General features: G+C 41.2%; 1 protein-coding gene across 2 annotated transcripts in view; it reads left to right on the top strand.

Moving 5' to 3' along the window:
* The window catches only part of HECW1 (HECT, C2 and WW domain containing E3 ubiquitin protein ligase 1), a 262,306-nt gene that overhangs the window by 118,738 nt on the left and 129,130 nt on the right, over positions 1–14,438 (top strand). For both annotated transcript variants that reach the window (XM_040590899.1, XM_040590900.1), the window contains one exon: positions 12,714–12,808. In XM_040590899.1, the coding sequence (XP_040446833.1) occupies positions 12,714–12,808 (95 nt within the window). The remainder of the gene's footprint in view (positions 1–12,713; positions 12,809–14,438) is intronic.

Below are 14,438 nucleotides of genomic sequence, written 5' to 3'. Positions count from 1 at the left end.
TGGGCTGAGTTTATTTGTCTTTTAGAAGTCCTCACTGGACAAAGTGAATCCTGCTAAACCCACGCGTGCCACATTCCCATCCCCGTTGAGCTTAGCAGCAGTACACAGGAGAGGAACACTGGTGGCACTGTTTTAAAAGAATTAGGCCAAGTTTTAATCCATTACACCCAGATGCAGCACCGTGTCTCCAAAGGCGTCACTCTGACAGAGTTTTGCCAGCCGGTGGCATGGCTCACAAGTCTCTGCGAGAACCAAAGGACGTGAGCACGCGGTTTCTCAGCAAATGGAAGATAGGCCCTGCTGTGGTACAGCAAAGCATTTGTAAGACTAAAAGGAGAGAAGAGGAAAAAAATTCTAACACGGCAGCATAGCTGGCATGCAGCTTTCATTCAAGGCTCATGGTTCTGGGTGGGTGAACCCAATTAATTATAAATGCTCTGGATGTGTAAACAAGAGAACGGCTCAGTGTTGTGAAGACACAGAAGCCTCTTTTCCTCTGTTTAATTAATGCTTACAAGACCTACCCAGGTAAGTCTTTGGTGTACTGAGAAAAGACCTCAAAGAACACTGTTTTTCAGAACAACTGAACTTTGGGGAATTTTGGTCATCGGGTAATTACAGTTGCAAGGCTGTTCATCTCACACTTGTGTTTAATCATGTAGCAAGTATTTAGTGATAGAATCACATACTGTTTGCTGCTGTTGGTTTCCTTTCCTCAAAGAAGGAAAAAAGTACCGTGGAAAGGAAGAAAGTGTTTGTGAAATGGCAATGTGAATCCAGGAACCAGTATGCCCAAAGATTTCGATCTCTGCTCCACTGGTATCATGCTGTGAATCTTTTGCCTTCAGTAGAGTTACAGTGTCAAAACACAGGTGCAACTGTCCTCTTTTTCTTCTCGCACTGTGTAGACCTGTTTTGCCTTGCAAATAAGATCAAATAATCCCGAGATGAAGGGAAAGAGGTGCGTGCTTTACCTTGAGTTACTCCCTTGTGAATTTTCCTTGCCTTTAATGTCACTGCCTGGAATATCAGCCTTCATTTTGGTCTTCCATATTTTGAAAATTATTCTCTTCCAAAACTGTTCGAACTAGTTCTGCTCTATGATAGAGTCAGGAAAGTGAAGAGTTTGAATTGTCGTACTTGCCATCGCATTCTTACTACATGTAACCTATTACGAGTTACCTAAAAAAGTACCACAACATCCTTTCTTACTCTCCTCTGTGGGCTTTTACTTCAATCTAAAGTAGGGCTTTGCTGTCATCTTTTACTTGTATTAGGATGTTCATACTATGACAGCAATGAACAGTCTTTGTTGTATTATAACATGATGTGTAATTCTTTTAATCACTCAAAATCAGCTTTTTAATTTGCTGATTAGAAACAGGAGCAACAAACAATAATGTGTTTAGTGTAGTGGGTAACTGAAACAATTTGAGCACTAGGAAGCTGCTTCTACAAGCATCTTGAATTTTCATTCAGCCATCTTCTCAAATTGGCCATTTCTTGCTTCGTTGTCATGGAAATATTAGGCTAAAAATATTTTTAGATATGCAGTAGAGACAACGAATGTGTGCATACTGATTCTGAAGTGTGATAAATGTATTAAGCAGCCCTGATTATGGTATCGTGAATAGTAGTGCTTAGCTCTTGACTTCTCTTTCCCATCTGGGTGCAAAGGACTTTTTTCATGGTAATAGTCACATCTTGTTGCCCAAGGACATAATTGCAAGGCTGTCTTTGTACACTGCATGGCACATGTTTGACTGACTGTAATAGCTCCCAATCAGAGGGAACACTTGAGTTTTAATACTGTATGGTCTGGCTGCTAAACACAAAGAAACCGTTGTTGTAAAGCGTTCTTACAGTCACTGAAGAGATCTTAGCACTTGAAAATGTGAAGAGATAGGGCTTCTGAGTGGGAGAGTTTGCAGAGTAACAAGAGAAAGGATGTAAACTATAAGAGGAGCTAAGGGAATGGTGCGATCTGTGATGGTTGGTTTTGGCACTAATGACTTCAGAGGTAACTTTCTTGGGGGGGGTGTGTGGAAATGAAAGACTGACGCAAGGGAATGTTGTGTTTCTAACGTGAAATTCAGTTATGCTTAAAGACGTGGTTAAAGACCAGCTCAAGAAGTGCTGTAGCACGTGTCTTGAATTAAACTGCAACTAATGTGAATGAAAACATGAATTCTCCCTAATTTCAGTACTTGGCTGGGTTTGGAGTTGCAAGGTGTCCCTTGTCATGCTGTCCTCTCCCTTCACAAAGCAGGCACAAGGAAGGTTATGGCTTATGCTTTCCTAGATACTAATCATTGATCATAAAGCTGAAGTCATTTTCTGCTTCTATAAAATCCAAAGCAATGCCTGGTCTACCCATGTTTTAAGATCAAGGGGAATAAAAACATGTTGTGATATAGAGGGCTGTGTTTGAGACACTTGGCTTCTGAAGTTCGTGCGTTATCTCTTGCTCAAGGCTGTGCCTGAAGGCATAATCCAGTAATATGTATTTAATTAAGACTTTAAACTACTGTTGCCCTGATAAAAGCAAGGAGCTGATGGTTCATGGGCATCTGCTCTAGGAGGCACTTGCGGCACACATAATACCTGAAAGCATAAAGGATATATTGCAACAGGGGCAGTCAAGAGGGACAACCCAGTGGCTGTATATCACAGTAGAGAGAGGGGAGGGGGCCCCAGCTCTGGCCATCCCTCCTCTTTTGTTTGTGGAGCTGTGAGATATTGTATAGTTTTGAGTTTTTACCTTTCTCAGTCATCTCTAAGACACCTTCGTAGTGCCTCTGCCTGACACTCAGAACAAAGCTCAGGGTTGTCAGTGTTTTTGTATATCCATTTTCTACCTGTTTATGTTGTGTGTTAATATATATTGGTGTAACTGAGAACACAGGCACTATATTTCCAGTTCACATTCTTTTCCTGAAAATTGCCAGTGACTCTAATGTAGCTAAGGGGCCACTAATACAGTGGAACAGATGGCTTTCTTCCTGAGAGGCAAGGCTCATTTCCAGTGTGCTGGAAGCGTAGAGATTTTTTTTCTTTGCTATTCAATTTTGATAAAGAATTGTCGAGTCCATTGTAACCAAGGTGAGTTTTAAAACAGAATTGTTATTTAAAAACTTAGTCTGATGTAATTGTTGCATTTCAGAAGTTATTTTGGATTATCTCTCTCATAAATAGATGAACCATGTGTTTGATTTTGCCTGCAATGTTGTTTTTCATGCATTGTGCATGAGTGCTTGGGATCAGACAGCAAACTTCAGGCATGGTTTCCAGTTATTATGGACTCAGCTATCACACAGTTAAAAATGCTTTGATGATTGCAAGTTTTTCTCAAATAAATTACTCACTTGCTAATGCTTATGGTGAAATACTCATCGTTAAGCTGATTTACATAAAAACATTATATGCCTGTAGGCTCCAGAATTGCATTACAGTCTCAAACTTAGTGCAGGCCTTATAATTTGCTGTTTGCAATTACTAAAATGTCTCTCTCAAACAGCTTTTCCTTCTCCTGATTAAAGACAGGTACTTTGTTTTATCCCCGCATCCCCAACTCACATTCACTCAGATTGGTGCCATAAAGGCAGAGCAGATAGATAGCACTGCTGGGTTTGACTGTAAGTAGAAAGATAAAATTCCTGCCTGTTCTGGGCTGAATCCCACTATATTTAAAAATATGGAGCACATAGTTCTGTTGGTTTCAACAGGTTGAGAAATGACTCAGTGCCAGGAATGGTAAGGGTGAGTCCTTCTTTTGCCTTCTTCTCCCACACACACCCCACCCCCCGACCCCCGCACATATCTCAAGAGAATTTTTAGGAGGAAATTATTATTTTCAAGGATGTGAGCTGTCTGAGAAAATCAAATTTCGTTTCCATTACTCATGTAATACAATAAAATTTAAGAAGTGGGTAATAGTTGGACAGTATACCCCAGGGCAAACTGCAGGTTCAGTTCCTAACTACATAAGGGCTAACCTACCTTTTTTTTAAAGACATTTAGGATCTTTAGCTACTGGCTGAGCAGTGGCATCCTTCCACTGACCTTTCCTGTGGTGGGTATCTGTGAAACCTTTGCCTTGCTCTGCTCTGCCTTGACTTTAGTTGTCAATCTAAATGCCAGGCTTACTAGGCACTTTGATGGTACCCTTGTCCATGATGATCTGGACTTTCACAGGGACCACTGGATGGCTGAGATTTTAATGTGTTCCACCCCATGCCAGTCTGGACAGAATTTGATCATAAATCCTGTTGCCATCTCCCTGTGGCTGCCTAATTGCAGCTTGAATGCAAGTTCTCCAGCACATGCATTGTGTTCCCACATGAAGGCAGCTGGCAGCGCTCATTTCTCGTAGCAAGACTGAAACAGTGCTCTGCCACCTGTTCTTTCCAAGCCCTTCTCTACTGAAGCCTATGAGCACCAGAAATCATAGCTTTTTTTCTTCACCATCTTGCCTGTTTTTGTCCTGGCTTCTGTTTACCCACTCCATGCTCCTAATCCCCCCCAGCCCCCTCCATGTCTTCCTTCAATGGGGGAAAATTGGCAGCGGATTCATGTTATCCTTTTCCGTGCTGCTTGGCAGAGTGGGGAGATACCCAGGGATACCGTCCTCCTGCTGCCAGGAGAAGCACCCAGATGTGGCACAGCCAGGAAGAGCCTAGACCTGTACTGCGGAAAAAGTCTCTCTTGGTGCCAGTCTGGAACGCACTCAGCACAGATAGGATTTCCTGAGCATTTAGATGGTAAAATCAAAGATGTCTCAAAGGAGCTTATCAAACTGATTTTTTTTTGAAGAGGCTTATAAGTTAGCTGAATTGTAATGTACTTTTACAGGAACAGCAGAAGATACATGCTTAGTATAGTGACTTATGCTCCATATTAACATGGGGAGTAAAAAGGTCTTCAGAAATCTTTAATGGGTAAAAAAATCATGCTTTTCCCTTACCCTCACAGCTACAAATTTCTGGATGAAATTTTCTTACTGGTGCATCTCTGTAGATCTGAGGCGGACATCCAGCATGCAAAATTTTATTCCACATGTATGTATGTATCTTTGAAAATGTATAGGCAATTGAAAACAAGGTTTATAATGAAAAGAGTCAGGCAGCCGTAGTATTCAGCAATGCTAGATGTCCTGCCTGCACGGAGAAATATATACAAGCAGTCCACAAAGACTGGAGAACATAAGCTCACATCCATTCCAGCTGCTGGCATTCTTTAGTAATGAGTCTTGCCAATAGGATAGTTTTTTATGAGGGTAGCATGTAAGCAACAGCCTATTGAAAACAGATCTGTATGTTCCTCCTGAACAGCAGTTTACAGGGCCACTTTGTATCTCTCCTGTAATTGAAGCTCCTGTATACCTTTATTTTTGTAAGGCAAAAATGGTGTGATTTTTGTCTGTCTTGTGGTCAGGAGTCTACCCCTCAACAATTTCTGAATAATGATAATCGCAGCACAGTCATGGGTAAGCAGATGCATGTCACTTCATAGGAACAGCATAGTAATAGAGGTAGATTATATAAAGCTAAACCCCAGATCAAGGTAGTATGGAGCATGCAACACTGAGGGCTCGAAGAAGTGAAGCTAGGACAAAGGAAGCTGGTGCACTGACTGTGAGGATTTGTTACTGCCCACTAGTTATTAGTGTACTAATTTACCATACTAGTTTTGTGGTACTTGGAGGCAGGTAGCTGCTGAATCAAATTATCAAGCAAAGGAAATAAAAGTGAAAGTCAATAGCAGAGAGTATCTACAGATCACAAATAACAGCAGAACAAAGAATCAAAGATACAATAAATGATAATAATCAGCTCTCTTGTATAAAGGAGGTAAGTCCAGCCCTGAACATGCAACCCTTGTGAAGCAATAGCAGCCTGTGACAACACTATCTGAAGAGAAGTTTACTAACATGATCTCATCTATTCTAATATTATTTACGACTACAGATGCTGAAATATAATATTTATTTTTGCAGAGTTAAAGTTATTTGAATGCTCTAACTGTGCTTTTCTGCATCTTGACAAATTTAGATTTTTGGCTTAAATTTAATCTTGCTTAGATGTTTTCTGGGTGTTCTACTGCTTGATTTTGAGCTATTACTTTCCTTGCAAAGGTTTTTACCTGAAATTGTTGGTGTGTACTGGTCAGCCTTAATTCTGTCTCCAGGTACTTCTTTCTTACTTACCTGGAAGCATTATAATAATCTGAAAGATGATATTTTACAATCTTGTATCTCGCAGTTTCTCAAAAGAAGCCTTTTAACAGTCTGTTCCTACGTGTTTGTGCACAGTTTAGAGCAGGGCAAGGAAAAAGTCAGCAGAAAATTGGAAGAAATTCTGCAACTAGGATTAAAGAAACACATCTGTTTAGGCTTCATTTGGTTTTAGACTTCTAATTGTCTGAAAACTGAGGCACCTTACAGAAAACTGGAGGCGGTTGTGATACTAAACAAATGCTGTGAGTAGATGCCGTTTACAGCTTAAGAAAACACACAGTCCATAGGTGGCTGAGTAGCAGACCAGCTTGACGGCTGTAATACCACTGTTGCATGTTGGACAGGCAATTCTTGGAACAGACGGGTTTTCTGATACACCACAAGAAATAAGAGCTTTTTTGCCTGGAGCAGCAGCAGGCATATATGATAGAAATAAATGGCACTATGTATTGAAGCTGTAATTACAAATTAAATCTACCAGTAATAACCTTACCTTTTATCTTTGTTATGCATCTTAATTCTTTGCTGGGAGGGGAGGTATAGTATCGGGAGAAACTATCTAAATTTATCTAAAACTTGTTGATGCTTAGGGAGAGACTCACGCTGATGCAGGAGTGCTGGGTTTTGACTCTTTGGGTTACACAGTTTACCTGCTCTATGCACTTCCAGCGGTATTCAAAAGCAGGAGATGGGCACTGGAGACAGCAGCAGGTAGAGGAGGGTGGTCAAGTGTGAGAGGCGGACAGGACATAGGCTTGCACACCAGTTTTCACGGTTAGCTGCTGATACAGCTCATACGTTGTACTCCATGCTTCGTGAAACTCTTGGTGAGAGGGCACTTCTTATTCTTTCTCCTTCAGGTTTGACTTTTTTACTCTCCCTCCCTGCCTTTCCTTGCCTTGTTTCCTTTTTCCTGCTTTCTTCTCGTTTAGTCTCATTTAGACAGTCTTAGTCTTTCTCGCTTCTCCCCGCAGCGGGGAGTGCCACGCTTTCTGCACAGTGATTCGCTTCTAATCTCAGTCCTCTCCTTCCCTCAGCTTCCACATTGGTGTCATTGCTCACTTAATTCCAGTACTGCAACACCTGTATATAAACTGCCTTTAGTATCTATCTTTTTTGGCTTCCCAGTGAATTTCTTGCCCGTTTCCCACCCACCCCCACACCCCCTTCCATATGCCTCTCCCAGATTCCCCATTGTATTCCATCAATTTTCCCCTCCACTGGGGGAATGTTTCCACTGCCAGAGATCACCATGGCTACTCTAATTCAAGGTTGTCCCATAGCAGTCTGATTATAGCACAGTGTCATATGTTTGTTTATTCTACTTCTGGGTCCTCTCTAGGGAAAACTTTATGACTCATAACTTAATTGCTTTGCTCTCTGATTTAGTTTGTTGATTCCCACCCAGTTACTAAAAACTGCTACCTTTTCATTACTGGTTTTTGACACCTCTCATTTTTTATGCACAATGTTTGCCCAAAAGAGCAACAGCAGCTCTTTTAGTAATAGATTGGATTGATGACAAATGACTGAGTTTTTAAGACTGGCATTACTTCCCCAAGAGGTTGTTCAGTGCTGAGCAATGCGTAGTTAATGCCTAGTCACCTCAGCTCTAACTGAAACAAGAAGTATCATGGGAGTAAATCACATGATAACCAGATTGTGGAAGTGCCTCAGGTGTATCACACACTCCTATGAAACACCTACTGACTTTTCCTGCCTCCCCCAAAGGACATCATTTAGTCTATCCTTGAAATACTCATCAGGATTTTTATTTTTTTTCAGTCTAACAAAGGCAACTGCTTAATCCTGGAAGTGCTTTGCTTTTATATTCGAGAGAATAAATCCACCTTTAAGTGAAAGCTAAGCCTCTGAGACCAGACTAGCCTTAGTGAAGAGCAGAGGATTATAAGAGCAAGTGAACTTTTGAGAAGAGATTTAGGGCAATTTTGGCAGCTCTGAAGGAATGAGGAATATAAGGAAATGGAAGTATTTTAAAGGGAAAGGGTATCAAATAAACCAACAGGAGCAATAACAGTGACAGGAAAGAAGAATGGCTCAATGATGGAAACTTGGACACCTCTTAGCTTTCAATCTTCAATAGCTCTAGCTGCAATGCATCAGAAGACCCTACTAGATTTTATCTCCTCTCACTTCAGTTTAGTAAGGAGTAAGGTGTTTGCAAGGGCTGGGGGATTGCAAAAGCAATATAAAATATTACCAAGAAGAGTAATGTTCAGTTGTTAAATTAATTTTTCAGTAAATTTGCAAAACTCATTTGGTAACCGAAATAACTCAGGGCTTTGATAGCGAAATAGTTTTCCGCAGATTGGATTTTTTTCCTTGTGAGAGGGATGAAGCTCCATGGCAGAGTTGTTTTCTGGCAAAACTCAAACTTCTTGGAGTTTTCCTCTGAACAAGGAGTGGTCTCTCGCTACATCCTGGCTCCTCTCCCTTCCCAGTGTGCTTCCCTCCCATGTGGCCCACAGAGGTGCATGCTTGCAGGTTGCGGTACAAGGAGCAAAACAGTCTTAGCCCCTCCTGGTACCTGCCCTGATTACCCTGCCTTAGGGTATTTTCTGTGCCTCTGATAGTTACAGCGGTGGATCTGAGCATACAACTGGGGACTCTTACTTATATCAGTGCAGTGGAAGGCTGTAACACACCGTGGTATAATGGAGTTACCAAGCTTGGTGTAAAGAGAATACAATGCTGTTTTGTTCTTTATCCGTGAAAATTGCTGAGTAGTTTGGTAATTGTCGTGGGCACAAGTATTTCTGAGCATCTTTAGACATCTCCTCTCTTGGAAGATTTACCAGTCTAACTGCTATTTATGCTAATTGAAAGGAGAATTTAACCTCATTACTTCCTGACTTTAACATCATAACTTCATTACCTGGTCCAATGAGCTGCTACTCATAATTACTGAGATGAAAATAAGCATCACATATTTTTTTATAACTGGGAATTAACTGAACAACACCTGCTCCTGACCTCTGCGTTGTGCCATGTACCTAGGGCAGCAGGACAGAGTTAAATGGTCTCCTTTGTTCCAGGAAAAGCTAATCTACAAGACTACAATGCAAACAGCCTTTTTAACTACCTGTTGTGTATGAATGCCAGCTGGATAATATTCAGGTTAATTTATATCACTGCCTAGCCTATACTTCCAGTGCTTTCTGTTCATCTGCAGAGGTGGTGGTACCAAGACATTGGAAATGTCTCAGAGGTGATTCAGGAATACAAGAACAATCTTCAGGTGGATTAAAATATTAGGACTCTGTTGAAGTGAAAAACATGGCACCAATAATGTTATTTGGAGACAATGGCTCCCAGCCAAAAAAAAAGCCTGACCAGGGCCTAAGTGGTATTTTTGCACATAAAGATACTGTATGTAATTTTGCAAGCTTTACACTTGTTAAAGTTCTGACTATCCATTGACAATAGCCATTTTCCTAATATTTTTAATCTGAAAAAAATCTCGGAAAAAAAAGGAGGGGCAGGAATCAAGGAAAATGTTTTCCCCCTGATGTTTCTAGAGCAAAATTTCTCAAGCTGTGAAGACCCCCATAAGACTTTTTGCTATCACATCTGCTCTCTGAATGAAACCTTTGACATTCATTAATCATCTCCTCAAATACTGCCTGATGAATGGCTACACCTCTGCCACCATTCTGGATTGGATGTGACACTTGCATCTCTCTCAGTTGCTTTCTTGCCAGTTTGCATCTGCATGTCGGCAGTTTGATTGAAAATTAAATTAGAAATAGTTGTGTGAAACTGAGAGGAATCTTAATAACCATGTGGTTCTTTCTAAATACATATTCAGTCATCTTAGTAATCCTTTGTCCTTGAAAGCAATACTCATACCCAGAATACCTACATAAGGATATATATCCTCCTCCTATTCTCTCTGTGTAATACTTTTAGTTTAATTAAACCATAGTTTCCCAATGTATGTGGTAACTGATTTCCTACTTGTCAACCTACAACAAGACTTCCTGCTGTGAGGTCTGAACATTGTCATACAGGCTAGTACCTGAAGTTATATTTTCTTAACTGTATGAGTTAATAAATGAATTTTTAAAAAAGCAAAAGGGGGGGGGTGGGGGGGAGCACCTTCCCTTTATTCTAGCTCTCAATGTTCCAAGCAATCTGTAACTAAACATCTCCAGGGGAGAGGAAAGTTAAGATTTTAATAATTGGCGAGAACTGCATGTTTTAGCTATTGTGATATCCTCAGCTTTTGCTGTCTTCTCAGTGAGTAAATGAGTTAGCTGCTGAGCTGTTAAAAATCCTGTAGAGAAAATTACAATGTGAAAATTCAGTCTGGACTTGCAGTTTTTCAGTCCCACAGGCTCATCCAGCTTTTTTTGCTGCCAAAAGGAAACAACTGCTGCTCTCAGGTGCAGCAGTGAGGTCGCTTGCTCAGCTGCACTGACACCTCAAGTAAACCTCTTGAATTTGCAGAAGTTTGATTCACAACTATGCTGCAAACAAACCCCGGGACAGACTACACAGCTCCTCATGGAGGTGCTGAAAGACTCTGTAGCCTGTTCCACTTCTTGTGGAGTGCTGTACAGTAAAAGGGCCACATCTGTATGTCTGTGCATGTCATGGGAGTGCTGTGTGTTTTCACCATGTGAGCAGAAATGTGCACCTGGTCATCTGATGAAGAACATACTGTGGGGATGGGAAATATGGTGGCAGATTAACTGCGCTGACACTCATTGATGGACTGCGCATGCCTGATGCCTCCTCAGGGAGGAGTACTGAGAAGCCACCTGGGAGCGAGAAGCACTCGAACTACTTGGGAGCATAAGCTCTTTTGTTTGCGTTTCCCAAGTCACATGCAAAAGTTAGGAAGGCTTTACACTTTTAAAACTATTTGGTCTTTCAAAAAACCAAGTCAGAATTTATTTTTTCTCCTGTGTTCCTGTGTACTTGTAGGCATCAGGGTAAGCAATTCAGGCCTGCATTTTTTAGGGTCTCCACCACTTTTCACATCCCCACGTTTTGCTTCCACCAAGGGCACTGCACGGATGTTTCTTGGATCTACCAAATGGCAGATCACCATAATCTGTGGCCGAAGTGCCAGCTCTTAACATTGCATAATATTTTGTTACAGCTGCATTGATTTTGCTTGTTTTGTTACTGGTGGTAAAACTGCAATGCAGTTTGTATGTCAAAACATTGGCATTCTTTTATTATTTTCTTACATAGGCACCGTAGTTACAGTAAGTGGTGGTGTCGTTCTGTAGGCAAAGGTTGGTGTTTTTCCTGGGCCTCAGCAGCAGCTACAAAGCAAAGTGTAAAAGAAAAACTTGATTACAAAAAGCACCTTCAAGTATATTATATTACGGAGCAGCTGAAAACTTCCCTGGCATTATCCAGTTAAAACTGCCAGATGTGAATGCTGCTTTTATTTAAACGTTTAAGCATTTTCCAGGTCCCACACACGTACCTGTTAGATACAGCCAGGACACAGCAGGTATGCACTGTATGTATGTAGGCACCTATCAACCCAGTTCACATCCTAATTTACTGTGGAAGAAAACTCCTGCCTACAGGCAGGCACGAGGCCAGGATGTGCTCCAGCAGGTCACCAGCTCCAAGCAAGTAAGAGAGCAGGATCGTGACACATACTAGCAATTCACATCTATTTGTAGTTACAGACAAACAGGGAAGGTGGCTGAAACTATCTTTCCTTCTTCTAGCAGACAAGAAAGTGGGTTGTAAGAGGAGAATTAACAAGAAGCTGATTTCACTTCTTCTGTGCCTTGATACAGTTATTGAGATGGGTTTCCCTCGCTTAATGTATTTATCTGAATACCAATGCATGTGGCAAGAAGCAGCACTGAGAGTCCAAAATCATGGTCTTGCTTATGTTTCTCACTCTGAATCTTTGGAAGTCAATGGAAATACACTAAGATGGGGTCTCATGGTACTATGCTGTTTCTGAAAAATGCTTTATGTAGTAACTGACAGAGCAGTTAATCTGTGTAGATTTATGTCCTTGCCTTGACCAAGACCAGAACAAATTGGCTCAGTGAAACCTGTCAGTGAGCAGCTATGTAATCTCATCATCCTAAGGAAGTTTCTCACTTTCTCTGTACATTAGTGTTTGGTATGTCTGAATAGGGAGGGTCTCTCTGTCCCTACTTTCCTTCTTCCTAATGTAACTAAAGGATGCTGATCAGGTCCTCCAAGGTCTGTCTGTTTTATCTGCTGCTCAGAAGAGGTTAGCTTTTTAACTGTTTTAAGTTCCAGGAGCCAAACTCTAAATTTCACTTTGGCAAAGGGGAGGATGGGAGGCAGGGAGGTAGGGAGGTATCCTGTCACACCAGCCAACCTGAAATAAACCACTCGCAATTTAATTGCTTGCTGACCTTGTGCCTGTGAGCTACAACTGATCATGCAGCTTCTCCCTGGTAGTTCTTCTAATCTAAAAGAATTCTTTTTTTTTTTTTTTTTTCAGCTGAAACAAAGATTTGCTTCAAATACTACCATGGCATTAGTGGGGCGCTACGAGCCACAACTCCGAGTGTCACAGTGAAGAACAATGCAGCTCCCGTAAGTTATGCCGACCTTTTATTTTTTTCCATGTATGTTCTTTGTTGTCACTCTGCTATGCCTTGCTTTCCCTGCCTGCTTTATGTAGTTTTATATGAAAACTGAACATAATATTTGCTCTTCAGTGCACTGTGGTACAGAGAAGTGGACAGTCTTTCAGTTAAGATGAGGGTTTGCATGCCAAGAGCTACTCTTCATTTGTCACAGACAACCCCTCTGATTTGGGTCAAGTCCCACATCCTACCTGTATCCCATTCTGTAAAGTTATCTTCTCTCTGCTGAGTGTTGCAGGCTTAGGTGACACCTCTAGGGGATTTGGGATCCTTGGATGGTAAATACGGTAAGCGTCCTGAAAAGGATTAAGATTTTCCTATTTTAAGGTGCTTTTTTTCAAAATCAAGGTGTAAGCATTTTCACAGCAGAGCCTCTGAGTTCCAGGAACAGTTACACTGCGACATGCTCCCATCAGTGGGAAGAAGTGAGCATTCAGGACCCAATCCATCAAAGGACTGAACACAGTTTTGGCAAATTGAGGCTTCGTTGAGAACAATTTTTATTTGCTAGTGCTTAGCAAAGCTCTGTGGCTCAAATGGCTCTGAAAGGCCAAAGTTTTAGAAAATTTGATCACCCGGAGAGTGAAACAATTTTTAAAGAGACTTGCTGACCTCCAAAGCTTGTATGGCCTTGCTGACAGTATTTCGCTGCCTGCCAGGCTTGTCTTGGCAAAGATGTGCACAAGCTGAGGAATTTTAGTCCAACCAACACTGGAGAAGGACTAGCTCAGATATTGTTTAGTCTGGAAGATGTATTCAGGAAAGAACTATCTTGCCTGTGGGTGTATGTAAATTTCAGTGGACATCACTGAAACTTAATTTATTAAAATTTGGGGGGGAGGTTGGGGTTTGTTTTTTTGGGTTTTTTTTCTTTTTCCCTATGGTCCCAAGTTAACGTTTCTAGAAAGACTAAAAAGTCTCCCATGCTATGTGTTGGTTGTGTCCAGTTGCACCAGGGCCAGGAAGGATTAATTTTTTCACCCTTGACCCATGTAAAGAGTTTTGGTGATTTCTTTTTGCCTTCTTTTGGTGCACACAGTAGCTGCAAACTTGATGCTGGTTAGGGGCTGATTGCATGTCTTTCAGGAATAAAGGCATGCATGTCTCAATACACCTTTCTGACATGCTCACAGTGAAGCTGTTCATCAGTTTCAGAGCCTGGAGAGCTTCCTTCAGCTGTCTTGAGGAACATTATGATGTGGCCTTGGATATCTTCATTGTGTAGGATGTTGAAAAGGTTTTTTTGGCCTCTAGTGAGTGGTGTCTTGTTCACTTAGGACTTAATTCCCCAGTTATTGTCAATGGGGGGGAACAATCTGTGTCATTGATTTAGTCCCAGTCTTCTCTGAAAGGTAAGCCAGCCAACCAAGGCAATAACTAGGCTAACAGTTTAGAATATTTTTTACACAGTTCACATCCATGTCTTAGACCTGAGTTTGAACAAATTAAGCAAATTTTACAGGTCTAGTATGGAAGGCTTACCCTTTCATTATTAATTATCAGCAATGTGTTTTAAGTTAAGAGGAATGTCTGAAGACTTGTGCCTTTGTAATATGTAGATCTGTAATCTCTCCAAG

This window comes from Falco naumanni, chromosome 4 (assembly GCF_017639655.2).
Source record: "Falco naumanni isolate bFalNau1 chromosome 4, bFalNau1.pat, whole genome shotgun sequence".
Classification (NCBI taxonomy): Eukaryota; Metazoa; Chordata; class Aves; order Falconiformes; family Falconidae; genus Falco; species Falco naumanni.
Note: the sequence above shows the minus strand (reverse complement) of the source record. Positions and strands in the feature narration are given on the sequence as shown.